The sequence below is a fragment of the Aphelocoma coerulescens genome, chromosome 21, assembly GCF_041296385.1.
Source record: "Aphelocoma coerulescens isolate FSJ_1873_10779 chromosome 21, UR_Acoe_1.0, whole genome shotgun sequence".
Lineage (NCBI taxonomy): Eukaryota > Metazoa > Chordata > Aves > Passeriformes > Corvidae > Aphelocoma > Aphelocoma coerulescens.
The window spans coordinates 3,678,949-3,696,597 of NC_091034.1; the positions used below are offsets into that span (position 1 = coordinate 3,678,949).

The 17,649-nt window shown below is 45.0% G+C and overlaps 1 protein-coding gene across 3 annotated transcripts in view; it reads left to right on the plus strand.

Moving 5' to 3' along the window:
• The window catches only part of UBIAD1 (UbiA prenyltransferase domain containing 1), a 99,280-nt gene that overhangs the window by 42,537 nt on the left and 39,094 nt on the right, over positions 1 to 17,649 (plus strand). For all 3 annotated transcript variants that reach the window (XM_069034746.1, XM_069034744.1, XM_069034745.1), the window contains exon 3: positions 16,641 to 16,749. In XM_069034746.1, coding sequence (XP_068890847.1) covers positions 16,641 to 16,749 — 109 coding nt within the window. The remainder of the gene's footprint in view (positions 1 to 16,640; positions 16,750 to 17,649) is intronic.

Below are 17,649 nucleotides of genomic sequence, written 5' to 3' on the forward strand. Positions count from 1 at the left end.
TGTCTTCCCTTTTAAGGGGATACTGTTTAATTCTAACTGGTTGTTTCCCTTCTTTGAGTTTGATCTGTATTGGGGTTGCATTTTTGGCTCTCCCAGGTACATCTGTGGCCCAGACTCCTGGGAACACTTGGCTTATTATCTCTTCCCTAATTTCCTCCGCAGGGCTTTTGGTTGTTAATATTAGGCTCAGTATCTCTACGTACTGTTGGTCATTTACCTCCAGAATAACTTCCCCATTCCTAAAAATAATGGTTGCTTGTAATTGTTCTAATAAATCTCTTCCCAAGAGTGCTTTTGGAGAATTGGGTAAATATAGAAACTTGTGAATACCCCATTGTTTCCCAATTTTATATTTCAATGGCTTACAAAAATAAGCTTTTTCAGATTGGCCAGTTGCTCCGTGTACCACAATATAGTCATCCTCCAGAGGCATTAAAGCTTTATTTAAAACTGAATATGCTGCCCCCGTATCCACCAAAAATTCTATTTCTTTTTCCTTGTCCCCTAGCTTCATTATAACCAGTGGATCTGCTAGGGTGGAATCCCCCGGTCCTCTTCAATCTTCTTTCACATGTGCAACCACCCTCCCCCTTCCTCGGTTTCCTCTGTTCTGGCGGTCTTCTTGTCTTCTTTCTGGGCACTCATTTTTCCAGTGGCCGGACCTTCCACAAATCACGCATTGGTCTCTACCTAGCCGGGGTGGGCCTTGTCTGGGAGGTCCTCGTCTGGGGGGTCCTTGTCTAAGTTTTCCTCTATTCCTTTCTTCTACTACTGCTACTAATCTCCTCATCCCTTGCTTGTAACTTTCTTCTCGATTACTGAATACCCTCCAAGCTGCATCTAATAGAGTTTCCAGGTTCCTCCCTTCTGGCCCCTGAAGTTTCTGCAATTTACATCTGATATCTCCTGTGGATTGCCCTATAAACAAAGATACCAGCTGTGTTACCCCTACCTCGGTCCCAGGATCCAGCAATGTGTTACGGCGCATTGCATCCCTCAGACGATCCAGGAATTCGGATGGTGACTCGGAAGGACCCTGTCTTATTGCGTACAAAGCTGACCAGTTTAGGGTCTTGGGAATAGCCCTTTCCACCCCTTTTGCTATCCATTCTTGATAACCTTTTAATTTCTTTAATTCAGCTGTTCTATTCGGATTCCAGTGTGGTTCCTGGAGTGGGAAGTAATCTTTTACATCTAATTGTTGCGTTTTGTAATAATCCTCTGCCAAGTCTCGAGCTGTTTTCAAAACTAACTGTCTTTCTGTCTCTGTTAGTCCACCCAATAATAGTTGTATATCAGCCCAATCTGGATTATGCTGTTTAATTATAAGTCGCAAGCGCTCAGCAGTACTTGCTGGATCATTTTGGTAATTTTTGGCAATATTATACCATGCATCTAGGTCAGCAGTAGAGAAAGGTATTCTAATCAACATTGTATCCCCATCAGGTGCCACCGCCTCTCTCAGGGGTGCCATCAGTACCTGTTTCCTGGTTCGGGATGAGACAGGACTGCCTGGGGGAGAGGGGGTTGGCGCTGGTGTTCCTTCCGAGTCCGCATCCTCTTCCTGTCTCCTAAGGGGAGGCTTAAGCAAATCGGTTAATTCATCATCATCTTGTCCCTGAGCTGCTGCTTGATAGACTTTGTCTGACCTTGTGCATCTCTGGCCTATGCTGCACGACGAACAGCAGCGCTTAATTCTTCTTTGGCCCTTTTTATTCTCTTTTTCCAGAGCTAGCACCATAGGATCACTGGGGGGTTTGATTCCACAATCTCTCTGCCATTCAGGGTGTTTTCGGAGAGAAAAAAATGCATCAGCGTAGGAAACTTCTTCCCATTTACCTTCCCACCTCAGAAACAGCATTAGCTGAAGCAAAGTATTATAATCTAAAGTTCCGTTAGATGGCCATTTGGCTTCATTTTCTAATTTATACAGTGGCCACCACTGGGTATAATATTTTATAAGGGTTCTTTTATTTTCTCTGCCTCCAGCTCCTACTATCTCCTTCCAATGGGCTAGAATATAGCTGAGCGGGCTTGCTCTGGGGATTTCCTTACTTTGTCTGGTTCCCATCCTATTTGAGCTTACTCAAATACTGTGCCACCCCCTCCGGGTCACCTCTATCCTATGCCTTTTGCCAAGCCTGCTTTGCTGCTTGAAATCTCCCTTTTTTTTCTTTTTTTTTTCTTCTTTTTTTCCCGACTTCCACAAAATCTGCACTGAGCTTACACCCACACACAAAGCAGGGAGTCCTTTCTATCACTCAAGCAGATAGGACACATGAATGGAGAGATTTTCGTCCCCTAGTGTTATCTCATTTCCACCCAAATCTTTCTTCACACTCTCTCACAGTTCTTTCCCAATTTTCTTCCCGAAGCTCCCAAACCTCAGGCACCAAATGCGACTTCCCACACACAATCTTTAAAATCTCAGGCTCAAAATACAAACTTTACACTGCATTAATACCCATGCAACCTGCCACCCTCCCGTTGAATAAAAGGTTCTGATACATCCACAAGAACAAGCTATTCCACGTACCCTTTCAAACTCTAAATTTTCTGCTGCTGGTTGTTCTCAATCAAAAGCCACTAATCTTCCTGCAGAGGTTCTCCCAGTCAAGATTCCAAATTCAACAAGCAAACACTCTCCCAAACAAATATCTCAATATCACACTCTCAAACAACACACAGCAACACGCACGCTTCCTGTTTTACAAACGAATAGGCGACCTAATACACATCCACACCCATAAAAGCAGTCTGACAGCAACCAATGTCTGCACAGACATATAAGCAACACAACATTCAAACCAGCTGCTAGTAGCAAAAATGTTCGTAACACTCGCTTGTAATAGTTTCAGGGTCCTGCTTATATTTTCCCAACAGAGTAACAAGTTCCACCGGGACCCCCCCTGGAATCACCCAATCTGCCCCCAGGATTGCTAGCGGCCGCTCTATCGGTCGGCGATTCCCCCTTGCCGGCTCCGTAGCCGGTTGCTTGCAAGCCCCACCTTTACCCTCACAGGGACTGTGCTGTGCGTGGGACGTCTCCTCACGGCTTACCAGCAGCCCTGGCCACGCGTACGACTTACAGGCACCTTAAATGCAAAACATACCGTTTGTCCGCAGCTTTAGCAGGTTGTCTGTCCGCCGCAGTGAGCGAGCTGAGGGGAGGAGATCCTCCAGGAAAGCCCTGGGGTGCGCCTAGGATGTCCGCTCCTCAGTCGATCCTGCACTCGGGCAGAGTTTCTCCTGCCTGGCTCGCCAAATGAAAAGCGGAAAAGACTCCACTACTAGAATAAGTAGTAAAGTAGGTATGCTTTATTCCAGCGCTGGGACGCACGGGGGATCGCTCCTCCAAAATCATGCGTGCCGACAGCTGCATTCAGCTCAGTATTTATCAGGTTACAAGTTCCATATTCATTAAGTTTCCTAGCAAACTCATACATATTCATCACCTAGCCCCGCCCAGCCTCGCTTCGTATTATAATGAACTCAAAAGTCATTTACATCCACATAGCGCTTGCGCAGTGTTGTTTGGTGGTTGTGGTAGGGGTCTCCTGGGGGGTCTTGTGATGAAGTCAGGGGAGTCTTCTTCGTCTGAACTTTTCACCTTTCTCTCCTACGCATGCTCTTTTATACCTTTGGCCTGGGTTTAAGCTTTGGTACTGGTTTGAGCTAGTTTTGGGGAGGGCAGGATGTCTGTCTGAGGCTCCCGCTGGTCTTATCGGCAGTCTCTTATCTTTTTTCTTCCTGCTCTGGTATGCTGACCAAGCTAGATGCATTGTTCCTGACAAACGAATTCTTCTGCTCCCCATCCCCCTGATTCAGTTGCAGGTGGCTTGGTTGTTTACATAACTCTGTTGCCTCTTCTGTGAGAGAAAAAAGTCTCTCACGGACTTAGAAACTAGCAAGAAAATCCTTGCTAGTAGCATTTTTGTATCTACACCCAAGTGCTGAGCTGTGTTCAAAATCTGAAGCCTGTTGTGGGCACTGAGTCTGTTTGCATGTTCTGCCAAAATCATACTGCCCCTCCTGTTAGAAGCAGAAGAATGTTAGGGAAAACCTGACTCCCAGTTTGCCCTGGTACTTCTTTTCCCAAATATTTAAGTAGGTGCATTTTGCTGGTACAGAGGTTTCTTGAAGTAATTTGAAGCTTCATGCACAAGCACTCAGAGGAGTCAACATGAACACTTCTGTGCCCTTCAGTTGAAACTGTTCTATATGACTTACGTGGCCAACAGCAAAGGAGTAACTGCTCAAGCCAGTGAATTATTATCAAAATTTTATGTCCAGTACAGATAAACTCAGTAAACAGCTCTGAATAATGACTCCACTTCTGGCAACTCTGTTTTCCATCATGGTAGGATCACAAATTGCATATATTTATTCTTATACAACTCTGTGAAATGCGACAGTGCCAAGAGATTGCATCTGGTTTATACAAAGGAAGCTAAAGAGGTGACTTGATCACAGTCTGTAAGTACAACAAAAAGATTTCTGATAACAGAAATCTCATTAATCTAGCAGATAGTGGCCACAGTGAGATCAGTGCCTGGAAGTGTATATAGTCTGACTCATGCTGGGAATAAAATGTAAACAAGGAGATAATTAGGTACTGGAGAGGTTTGCCTTGGATAGTGGTGGATTGTCTCTTACTAAGAGTCTTTGAGTCAGGCTGGGGGTGCTTCCAAAAAGTGTATGATCTCTTAGGTGACCTGGCTTGCTGAAGGAACGCGGTGGTCTTTCGGCTGTAGCAGCTGGGAGCCTTGCTTTTGTTTCCACATCACCTCTACCTTCTTCTGGCATTATATAAGGTGTCGTAGAGGGACTGTGGGTAATGTCTGTGATAGATGAATGTTTTAGGATTGGCTCTCACAGATTATATGTTGTGTGTTTTGGAGACTGTTTCATTGTAAGGTTATATTTGTAATTAGTTGATGCTGTTTAAGTGTTGGTGTAAATTTGGGATTGTTGTAATATTTGTTGTAAAGGTTTGCACTAATAAAATGGCCGATGGGCAGCAAGGGGGGAGGGAGAAACTAGAACCTTCTTGGAAGGTTCTAAGAGGTGACAATCAAACCAGAGCCACTCCCTGTCTAATAACTGAGCATGCTCCAAGAGAACAACAACTGGGCATGCTCCAAATGGGTGGTCCTAGGGAGGAGCCAGGGTGATCAAACTGAGCATGCTCTAAGTGGGCAGACTCAGGGAGGAGCTAGGCTGACCAGCCCTCTGATTGGTAAAAAGTATCCATGTGCTTTTGAGTGACAACCAAGACATATAAATGGTGTTGACACCAGCCTCGTGCCTTTGTGCCTCTGGCCTCTAGCAAGGGCTCTGTGCCCAGCACTGTAAAAACTGTTTTATCGACTTTGTCCATCAAATAAATTTTATTTCTTTCATAAATGTGAACTTGTTTTTCACAGTCTCCCAAAACGTCCTTAAAATCGGTGGTGGGTTGGTCATCAGCATCGAAGGGATCAGGATTTTACTCCTGCTTTTATTGGTGAATTTCATTCCTCCAGCCTTTGTCTGTGGCATGATGGTCCTGACAGGAGAGCTGTGCATTGTGTCCTCCTATTTTTCTGCTGGTTGGGCAGGGACTGGTCTTCACCCATGTGAAAACCACTTCTGAGCTTGCAGCTAATGAGACTCTTCCCATGCAACTGCAGTGTGTCCCTAACTGGACTCTGGCTATCCATTACAGTTTTGTTTCTCTGTTGCGAACCGTCTACTGTGGCTGGATGGTGCTGGAGCACGAGGTGCCACGACCTTCCTAAAAGCATCTCCAAAGCGAAACCACTCAGCAGGACCACCACACACATGCACGCACACACACGCAGATAGCTCCATATGGGTCAATGATAAAGAGCCAGGAAGGGTCCTTGTATGGAGTTCCACAGGAGGAGTTTAATGCAGCCACACTCATGAAGGGTTCCAGGGATGAAGACAAAGAGGAATGGAGGGTCCAGGGTTTTATATGGGAGAAGAGGGAGCATCAGGGACCAATGATCTGAGGGCATGGGGGCGGTACACAGGCGGGACTAGGGTATGGGAGCCAATAGGAAGCTCTGAGGGAGTGGCAATGGGGTGAGGGCCAATGGGAGGAACCTGGAGTGGAGAACCTTCTAGGGCAGGAACATATAAGGTAACAAGGGGCGGAGAGGCCAACAGGGCAACCAGGGAAGCAGAACTGGGGTACATTAACGTAGCAGGGCAGAGCATTCTGGGGGAAATCTCTTCTGTTCACCCTCACCTAGGGAGGAGTCTTTGGTACTAGAGACCACTACCAAAGTGGTACCACTAGTGGGCTCTCTTTGTACCTTGTACAACAGGCTCACTGGTCACCACATTTCTCTGATTATTTTTATTAGAAACAGCAGAGAAGCTTCAGGTCAAAATCCTAGGGCAAGAAGAAAAGAGTTATAATCTGGAATAGAACATGCAGAAGTGGTTCTTTGAAGTTTCTTTGAGCTCTGTATGCTTTCCTGACATTGAGAAGCTGAAGAAACTGTCTAGTCTAGGTTATTTGTATCTGCTTCATGTAAACTACTTTCCAGTTTTCTGAGCATTCTGTCTTGCTCCGTCAGGGGATTCCTACATGATTTTCATAGGCAATTTCCCTCTGAATCTTGTACCAGACCTGTATTCCTCACATGCTGGGAAGTATAGCATACCCAGTCTAAAACTGCATATGCAAATAAAATCATGAGGCTGTATGTTTGAGGCCTTAGTTCCATCATCTCCTGTTGTCAGAAGCCTAATGAGCTGTGTTATTAAATGGCTTTACATTGTTACCTTGTGCTGGTGATGAATATGGCCAGTGGGCAAAGAGGAGCTAAGCTATTGTTACCTTGTGCTGGTGATGAATATGGCCAGTGGGCAAAGAGGAGCTAAGCTTCCCAATGGTATTGATTTCTTCCGTGCTCACAAATCCAGATTGCATTGCTGACAGGGACTTGGTTTAGCACTTTAGTGACTGCCCAGAGCCTCATCCCACCCAGGAAAGGCAAATGTGACTATAGAAGTTGCTACTAATTATGGAAAGGACGGAGCTGAGAGATAATGTACCCTGTGTGTTTTGAATCCAGCCTAAGAACTCCCTAAGGTGGTGAATTTCTTTGGAGATGCTCCCCTTGCTCAGGCCAAGGTTCCTGCTCTGTTAGACACTGAGAGACTTGCTTCCTAGAGAGTGTGTGGTTCAGGTAGGGAAGACAGGCAGTGGAGAGGTGGAGAAACAAAGCTGTGCACTGACTTGTTTGTCCATTTTATCTCACCTTGGGTGGCCGGAGGGTGGTAATTCCAGCTCAGCTGTTGCACGTTATATTGTTAAGCTGCAGTTCATTACATTTCTGAATGCCAGGGTGCAGTGTGAGACAGTGACTGGGAACCTGAGGTGCTCACAGTAACACCCAAGCATGTATCTGGTTATTGCAGCCCTACTGAGAAGAACTAGCCATGACAGGGACGTGTCAGATCCTGCTCAGAGGGCAGAAGCTATGAGTCAGCACTTGGAAACAGAAAAACTAACAGAGAGTTGGCCTCATTACTGAGTAGCAAGTTTTTGATAACTCCCATTCCTGCTGTCTCTGAGGGAAGGAGGCAGTGTCCAAGTATTTTCCTCTTCTATGGCCAGTTTTGATTTAGGAGGAAGAAGCAGGAAATAACAGTAGTATGAGGGACAGATAATGCCATTATGATGATATAAAACTAACAAGCACATCCCGAGTGACAGAATGAGGCTGAACTGTGTCTGGAGCGTGGCAGAATGGTACCTAACTTTCCATTTGCCTCCCTTGCCTCATAGTGGGATGTGCTGTAGGGAGCTGGAGCACCAGCAAGGAGGTGACAGGGCTGTGAAGGAAATAAATGTACCTGTACAGAGTGCTGCCTCTGGGAATGGCTGGCTATTAATAACGGTAATAACATATGCCAGGATGTGGAAGAAGCGTCTTTTGTAAAGTGCTGATCACTGCCACTATCTGGGATAGAAACAAATTGAAAAAAACCCAGTTTAATTATTTTATAATGCACAGTAATGCCACTTTTGTATTTTTCATTGTTTCCTCATGTTTAAATTTTGTGTGTAGGAGAGCTGTTTGTTTTTAATAGGCCATGCTGCAGATTGGCAGGTAAATCAGGATGCTGTGTGAGGGAGGTTGCTCAGCAGCCCCAGACAGCTATCACTTGAGTTAGCCAGAAGAGAAAGGTCCCAGAAACTTGCTGCTCTGGAATCTTATCCACTGAGACATGTCACAGTTAACTTGTCCTCCCTCTGCCCCAGTTACACTGCAAAAGGAACAACTTGGAATGCAGCCCAAATCCCACTGGAACAATTGGAATGCAGATGGCAAGGAAAGCTGAAGGTTATTTGATACTTCTTTTCTGCCATACTAAATAGAGATGGTGCAAAGAGAAAAACTTCCCTATACATAGGAAGAAGGGGCAAGGGAAGAGAGATTTGCAGAATTCAGGCAGTTCTTGGACCAAAGTCTGTCCAAATTTTCTGCTGTTCTGCTGAAAATGAGCTGCCTGCAAGATCAAGGGGTGTCTATCCATGGGATTAAAACACATGTGGACTCAATTAATTGCCTGATAATCCTAAGTATGTTGCAGTGCTCTCTGCTCTGGCCCTTTGGCTCTACCACGGGTGAAGAGTACCCTAACAGCATATTTACAGGTATGAGATGGCAAAGAAAATGCTGAGCAACTTCTTAAGGTTTCAGGTCTCTGCTCTTCTCCCAGGCAGAAGCTGAAATGGCTCTGCTTTTTCCTACTATGCTTCACCCACCAGAACTCAAAGGGTCCTGTTACCTGTGTTATCCATGCGGTCATATGGAAGTAGCAGTAAGAGACAAACAAGAGGGAGTTTTTCCTTTTTCCTGGGGCTGAGACACAAAGCTCTATGTGTTTTTTTAAAACTCATTTATTTTAAATGAGATGCACAATGAAAGGAGAAAAATCAAATTTAACTATAAAGCTGTGTCTTCCTCCCCTCTGTATCTCTGGCCTGGGAAGTGCAATCACCCCTCCTTTGACACAAGAATGAATTCAGCAGCATGCATTTTAAAATTATTATTTATTTAAAATTAAAGGAAATTACTTTCAGTTTAGTGCCAGTTTCTAGCTCAGTGATAGCAGCAAGGGGAGGAAATAAAACAGCAGCACTTTCAGAGGCAACATACATACATGTATGTGTGTATATACATAGCTGGTAGAGGGGTTGAGGCCACTGCACTGAAGGGTTGCATGCATCCCCAGACATCTGTTCCGCCTTGCTAGAACACAGCTGTTAAAAAAGCAGAGAACGGGTGGCTTGTTTAACTCTGTAGAGCCTTTCTTACATGCTGAGTTGTACCACTGATATCTAGACCCTTTAAAATAATCTACTTTATTGAATTGTAAGACTCTAGTTTGCAGACATGGGAAGAGAAGCAAAGACAATTGAAGAAATATGCTCAAATATGAAATATGAAGAAATAGGCTGTGGATCAGTGGAAGAGCCAGGAGCAGAATTCAGTAGCCACAGCTCACCTGCATGTGCTTCTCTGAGAACATTGGATATGTTCTCTGGGATGGGGCAGTTGTGTTGGTGTATCTTTGCACCCTGTGTAGTCCAGAGGAGTCTTGGCTCGCTGGTTAATACTGCTGCTGCTGCACCCACAGTGTGAATAGCAGTATTTCACCAAACCAGAATTATTCTTGTTTGTCAGAGCATCATATTTCAAAGCAAACTTGGGTCCGAGGGAAGGGTGTCAGTGCTTAATTTCTTTTGACTCATCATTTAATCTTTCTGGTTATGAGCCAGACATCCCCTTGTCCTTGCAGTGCACTGTTAAGAGGGAGAACAAGGCCATCCAGCCTTCAGTGCCTCTGTCTCATTCTATTTCTCTAAGCTGTGAGCAGCATGGAACTTTGTGTAAGGCCTTAATGATGCCCAAGCAAAGGTTGACTTAAAAAATAAAAAGTTCTTTCGTGATCTGTGCTGTAGATGGAGCAACAAATGGATAATAAAAGGGCTGGAGACTGAAGGTGAATCCTCCCCTTCGATTAAGGGAAATTAAATCCTTTGGGGGATGTGTGATATATGAAGTTTCATTATTCTTCTTGGGACAAGCAACGGATGATCCTTTGGTCAGAGAGATAAAAGGATCATAAACTCAAATGGCTCCACGTAGTCTGTGTCACTCAGATGGCACCAGAGAATGTGCTGGAGGTAACTAGATACAGTTCAGCCTACCTTGTGCAGTGAAAAATGTTCCTTTTACACTGGAAATCATATTGTCCCCATACTATCCTGTGTTCTCAGGGCAGGTAGGTACACTCTGTCTGCATGGATGCCTTAGGTAGGGAGAGGGTCTTCTGGAGGCAAGTCAAGGGCCCCAGAAGAGACACATATCCGAAATAAACCTGGGTCAGGAGGTCTGTGACCACTTCTTCACAGTCTCAGGTACTCACTCTTCTCCTGTGCAGTCATTCCGGCTGTTCCAGCTCATGCCCACCTCTGCTTTCTTCCCACAGAGGCCCTGATCCTCACCCCCATCTCTCTTGCACCTACTGAGTCTTATCCACCTTGTGATGTACAAATACATTTGTTGTCTCTACTTCCAGCTTCTGAATCCTTTCATTCATTTGATATTTGTTTTTTGCCAAATTTTCTGCTGTTCTGAGAGGTCCCAACACATCCTCCATCTTTCCTAAGCTTTGGGAGCACATGCTTAACCTGTAATCAGCATGATTCAAAATGACAGCAGTGTCTGTCCATGAAGTAAAAGAAATAATGTGCTTTGTTCTGCTGCTCCCTATTCAAAGATAAATTGCTTTTCTTTCCTCTAAGAGCAGAAGCTCACTTCTTTACTTTACCTCTCTCCCTGGTGCCTAACAGATTTAGGACAAATTACATTCTCTGGTTTTTTTTAGAGAGTTTGGGATGGAGAGAAGTTGTGTTACTGGGGAACCTGACGTACCTCTTATCACTGATCAAAGACAGACAATGTATGCTTTAGTATTCATACTGGCACTGCATAGAGGACTGTGTGTCTGCATCTTCTACATTTCTGCCATACCTGTAGATTCCAGACACACTTAATCTCTGTGTTTGCCCCTTCTCCTTGTGTATGCTGACCTGCTGCACATTTATTTTTCTGAACTTGAGTGTCTCTATGGGCTTTGTGTAAGGTCTTGTGTGGTTTTGTGTCCTTGTTGGTCTGGGGTACTTGTATCTTTGTGCCTGCATTTTTTGGAGGAACAGCTTGGCTCCTGTTGAGGTGTCAGCTTTAGGTCAGAGTACAAACTCCAATGCCGTATAGTGACATGCTGCAGGTTGTTTTATATTTTGTGAACTACAGGGCATCACCTTTCTTCTCTGCAGGGGGGCTAGGCTTGATTCCTTCTGCCACTGGCAGCTCCTGAGCAATAAAATATCCTTGCCTTCAAAATCATGCAGTTGTCATACCTGGAAGTGAGTAACACCTACCACAAAGCTAGCCAATGGGAAAGCAATTCCTGAATACTGCTCACACTGGAAAGCCCTGCTCAGCTGTGTGAGGCACTGTAATTTGTGGCTTTGAAGCAGAACCACCTCATTTACTAAAGACCGAAAAAATATGTCTGTCATCTTGCTTTACTTCCATGGCTTTGAAATTCTGAGAAATCCTGGGTGGATCGTCCACCCCCTGCTCACTCTGTCTCCATCTTTTTCCTTTGTTTCTCCTTCTGCCTCTGCAAAGGTGTCACCGTGATGAAGCTCTTGATAGATTCCTGGGTGACTCTCAGCTGGTGCTGATGGATTGCGGCACTCTTTGCTGCATGCTCCAGTTGTCTCTGCAGTTTAGTCTGCTGGACTGACAGGGTCCATAAATCATTCTTGGAAGGAAAGGTGCTCCGAGAGCTCTGGCCCCATTTGGGATGGGCTCATGGGACACAGCCACAAATATACCACTTGCACATAGACAGTGGCAGATCAATGTGGATGGGGATCTCAGATCTGGCTGCCATATGCCCCAATTTGGGTTTGAGAAGGCTGGGTTAGAAGGATTGGGAACTTGCTGTTTCTCCTTCTGGTATTTCCTTTCTGTGCACAGAATTGAAAAAGAAGGAGCTGTGATCTAAAGAAATTGTAGAGGAGAATTGGGCCAGTGGCTTATGTGTCATGCAGGCAGCTGTGGAACCTTTTCACAGAAGATGTGGATAGCAAGCAGGGAAAGGGAAGAGTTTGGATAGTGCTGCTACCTTTTGCTTAGTCCTCCCTTTGCCTCTTTTTTGTGTGGAATAGAAGGAGCTGAAAAGCACAGTGAAGAAAGAGCATTGGGGGAAAGAACAAGGGAATCCTAGCAAGGCAAACAGGTGAAGCTGCACATTCAGCTATCCCAGAATGCAAGAGATGCTCGATCATTGCCTGTGTCAGGAATTTGCCAAGGATGTCCTTGAAAGCCTCTGCAGCAAAGGTACTTCATCCTCCTGGTACACCATGGGGATGGCACAGACACCATCAATTGTTCCCGTGAAGCATCCAAACATCTTCTTTGCAAATCCTGACGTTATTTAATGGTAATTCCCTGGTTTCTTTACCTCTGGGTCTCATCAGGGTAATGACGGTCTCATATATCTCTTTAACCACCATACCAGCTGTGGTCCCCAACAGTTGAGGGCCACCATTTTCCACAGGGTGGCAGCAGCATGCTTTCAATTTCCATGCTGAGGGATCCCACTTGGGTGCTTCTCTGTCAAGGTTCTGGCTGGGATTAATCCTAAAAAAAGAAATATTTTTAGAAGGGAGAGAAGGAATTTGCACATACTCCATGCAGGCAGCATACATCCCCAGATGAAGCATCCTGACAATGTTAAAAGACAGCAGGCAGAGCTACAATGAAGGATGTTCCCGCTTATTTCCAATGCAGCATGAACTTGCATTCCATATTAACCCTACTGGTTGATTCCACCCTGCACAGAAAGCCCTCAGGGCAGGAGAGAGATTTAGTTTCTCAGGGCTTGAAACTGTGAAATGACAGCTGAAATTTTTATTTTTATGTCTTGGTTTGAAATGATGGTGAAAATTCTCAACAAAAATACCTCATGAATATTCAATTACAGTGCCAGCAACACTTTGCAGTCATGGATTATTTATATATGAAATAACCAAAGCTTCATAAATAATAAAGTAGCAGCAATCTCCGCTGTGTTTTACATTCCCCATATCCAGCATGGGGGTGGGAAGGATGTATCTTTGTAGCACATTTACATGCTGTCTCAGCCCCTTGCAGGCTGGGAGCAGTTGGGAGGACAGAGGCAGCAGAATAAAGTGTGCAGGTGAGGGCACTGGAGGTGTGGGTGTGCACAAGGAAATGTTTCCTTTGCTCCAGTTCTTGTGGGTGCCCCTGGCTGCAGAGACTTCATGGTATAGCATGAAACATCTGGTTTTGAGGGCAAAAGTGGGAGCATGTGCAGAGGGAGAAAGTTTTCAGCCAGGATATGTTGCTTGTGGGCAAGCAGATCAAGCATTTGGCTGCCTTTGGCTTGGTGTAGCTTGATAGCAGCTGTCTGCGTGGCCATAAACATATGGGATATCTCCATAATGGACTGCTATCACTGGCAGCACATCGAGTGGTTTAAGGAAAGGAAGCCCTCCTTTCTCAGACTTGGGCCTAATTGATCCATGCTCAGTGGTTTCAAATCATCCCAAAAGCTCCATGTTGGCAGAGCTAATGATCCCCTCTTGGGAAAGGCTCGGGTTGTTGTAAGTGGGCACGGGTAAAGGACAGGGCATCCCTCTAGCCAGAGCAGCACCTACTTGCACACTTCTCTCATTTAAGAAAAGTTGTGCTTTAATTCCCAGGACAAATCTCTCCCTCCCATTTCCCAGCTGAACAATGGGCATATGCTGCACAGCTTGTTATACCAGAAAGAGACATGATTCTGGGTAATATATAATGGAGCTCCTCTCCTCCAGCCCAGCCCCACTGTTGAGTCAATAATAAAGCAGAATAACACTCATTTCCTTATCACCAGGCAGCAACGTGAGCACCTGATCTTTGCAGACTCCACTGCTCTCAGGAGAAAGGTTCTTCTGTCCAGATGCCTTTGCTGGGTACTCCCCAATCATATGGAGATGAAGAGAACTGAGCCCTCTGCTCCCCACGATCTTTTCTCCTTTCTTGAAGGTTTATGCTGAAGTCCTTCTCGCTATTGTTCCCACTAGGAAGGACTAACTGCCAAATCACTGAGGGATGACTCATCACTCCAGTTTGGTGGCAGCATATTTATCCCCCCACCAGCCCACCCAGCAAGAAAAAAGAGATAAATTGCTATCATCTCTTTTTATGGGACATATAATCAGGTGGTAACATGGAGCATTGCCTCAGCTCAAAGTCATTCAGGATGAGTTATTAATTCCCTTAAAATGTCTTTAAAAGAAAGGGAAACTGTCTCCCTGCCACAGTATCTCTTCCTGGCATTGCTGCAGGTGGGCTTTGGTTGAGGAGTCTGATGCTCAGCATAGAGTATGGAGAGTTCCCCACCAGGTCCCAGGACTTTCTGCAGCTCTCCAATGGCTCACACAGCACTTCTGCACTGTTCCCAGGGATGAAGATGAACCCCCTGCTTGAGGTTTGGGAACAGGCTTAAGTGTTTCTCAGTATCCTTCTGAGGGCTTGTCAGGGGGGCTTGGAGTGCACCTTAGGCCTTTCTGGACTGTATCTTTGCACATGGGAGAATTATACCTCCTCTTTAGGGTCCTCATTGATTATCCCCATGGGAAGACCTGTCTCGTGAAAGTTGTCCCCTCCACAAAGAAAACCTCCTACAGTAAGCTCAAGAAGGCCATGGTTCTCTGAGAAAAAAGACTGGGATGAGCTTTTCTGAGGCAGCCTGTTTGGTTTTGTACGGCCTGATTTTTGGTAGCGGGGGGGCCGCAGAAGTGGCTTCTGTGAGAAGCTGCTGGAAGCTTCCACCATGGCTGGCAGAGCAAATCCATGATGGCTCTGAAGATGGACATGCTGCTAATTGGCCCAAAGCTGGGCCAATTAGAGATGATGGTAACACCTCTGTGACAACATATTTAATAAGAAATCAAAACAGAAGTGGTGGCACAGTTTTAATTCGAGCTAGGGAAGAGGAGGAGGTGAGAACATGTGAGGGAAACAACATGGTGACACCAAGGTCAATGAAGAAGGAAGGGCAGGAGGTGCTCCAGGTGCTGGAGCCGAGATTCCTCTGCAGGCCATGGTGATGACCATGGTGAAGCAGCTGTGCCCCTGCAGCCCCTGGGGATCCACGGGGGATGCAGAGATCCACCCACAGCCCATGGGGGAGGTGCCCGTGCTGGAGCGGGTGGATGCCTGCAGGGGCCTGTGATCCAGTGGGAGATCCAGTGGAGAGAGAGGGCCGTGCTCCCAGGCTGGGCAGCCTGTCCTTGGAGGACTGCACCCTGTGGAAGAGTGACCCACGGCACAGCAGTTTTGGCAGGACTGCTGCTCGTGAGGGTGGACCTACGCTGGAGAAGTTCACGGAGAACTGTCTCCCGTGGGAGGGGACCTCATGGTCTCACAGGGGAACAACTTATCTCCCTGAGCCAAGCAGAAGAAAACCTCAGGTGACAAACTGACCAAGATCTCCACCCTCTGTCTCCCTGCACTAAAGGTGTTTTTAAGGGCTTATTTTACTTCTCATTATCCTCCTCTGATTTTGTTAGTAATAAACTCACTTCATATCTCTAAGTTGTGCCTGTTTTGCCCTTGTAGTGTTTTCTCGCAGTCCTTATCTTAACTCATGAACTCTTTGTTAAATTTTTCTCTCCTCTGCTCAGCTGTGGCAGGGGAGGTTGAGTGACAGGCTTTTGTAGGTGCCTGGCATTTGGCCAGTGTCAAACCACAAGAGAGCCTCAGAAGCAATTATCTAACCATGACTGTGCCTCTGTCCTGCAGGAGCAGGGAATGTGGCTTTTCAGGGATTGTCTTCTTGCTACTTCCTCCTCTGTATATGAGGACAAGTGATAGTTTCTGATACCTTAAATTCTAATGTCCTTGTTTTGAGTTCCTCAGTGGGAACTAACCAAAGCTTTGACTATTTTTTTCCTAACCTATCTTATATAGTAAAAGGTTTCTTGAAGAAGGAAAGATTTCTGTAATAGCCCTGGAAGAACAACTAGCAACTTGGAAGCATGTCTGAGGCTGCTGAGTCACTGGGGAGGAATTATACATTTCCCATGGACCAGGTTTTCTACTGAAGTTTACTTGTTGTGCCAAAAATTTTGCCCAAGACTCTTTTTCAGTATTTTTAGCATTCTGCTGAAAAGTATGGGGTTTTTTTTACCCACTGGAAAATGGCTTTTAATTTAAAATTTCCTAGAAAATGTTGGTAATTGACAAATATGGACTTTTCATAATTCTCCATATGGCTATTTGGAGTAATGGTCAGCTTTTTATATTTACCAAACCAGAACTTTTCAGGATAAAATATGGTTTTGTTTGTTTGTGTATTGAAAAATATTGTGATTCTGTGCAAAGTTTTGAAAGAACTGTAGATCAGCTTTTTAATTTTGCCTTCTCAGCTAGCAAGGAAGAAGAAGAATGCTCCTTATACAGAGAAAAATCCTCTGTATCCACTTTCTCCATGTAACTGATTTGATACCCATCTTTTTCCAGAGGAATTATATTGGGAACCAGAAGCTGCTGGGAAGGAGAAAGATTCTGTGTCATTATCACTTGGAGCAGGAAGAAAAAAAGAATCTATGTATATTCCAGTGGCTTTCAGGTAGGAGATAAAGCACACAGCACAGGTGTTTCTGGGATTGCATCATGGTTGGGTTTGTGCTGTTCATTCTTTTTGTGGAGTGGCTATTTTTTATTTGTTTTCCATTCATTTATCCTCACTTTAAATCCAATAATAGGAAAAAAATTATTTCTGCTAAGAGCAAGGCCACATGCCTGTGTTTCACTCAGGAGCCTGCAGAACTAGGGGAGGTCCCCTTTGCCACCCAGGTAATTCAATTTACAAGGAGTTTGTAAGGAAATGGTGAATGAAACATGAACTTTTTATGTCCATGGAGAAATTAGTTCTCAAAAAATCACTGCTGAAAGAAGTAGGGAAGGAAAAATGAGCAAAGGAGAGTGAGAAATAATGTAAACACATTAAGCTGGGCTTCTCTCCTTTAGTGTTTGGAGCTGTCTCTGCTATAAATTGTATTGATTAAGAAACTTGCTTGAGCTACCTGCTGCTATTAGTTACTTTCCACTTACTGCTTTCTTTACCTGCTGGGCAGTTGATGGTCTGACAGGACTAAAACCCCAAGTCTTCTTAACCTAGAGCTCATGAGAGCTGGAAAACAGAAGAAAGTAATTTCCACTACTACTGTTTCCTACTGGAACAACCCACATGACTCATATGGGTGGACTTTTTCTAATGTCTGGAATTGGAATGGGAGAAGTCTGTAGCCTACAATTCTTGACCTTTCCTTCAGGCACTCTGATAAGGAAATGATTGGCTGGTTTTGCTGACTCGTTATATAGATCTCTCTATATAGAAACAGAAAAAATAAAGCAAAGTCTAGCTTATCTTTTCCAAATTCAGACCTCCAGTATCAGAGCAGCCCACAGGATTTTCTTGGCTACAATCCAATAAAATGAAAATGAACACTCAAGTTGTTGAAAAGGC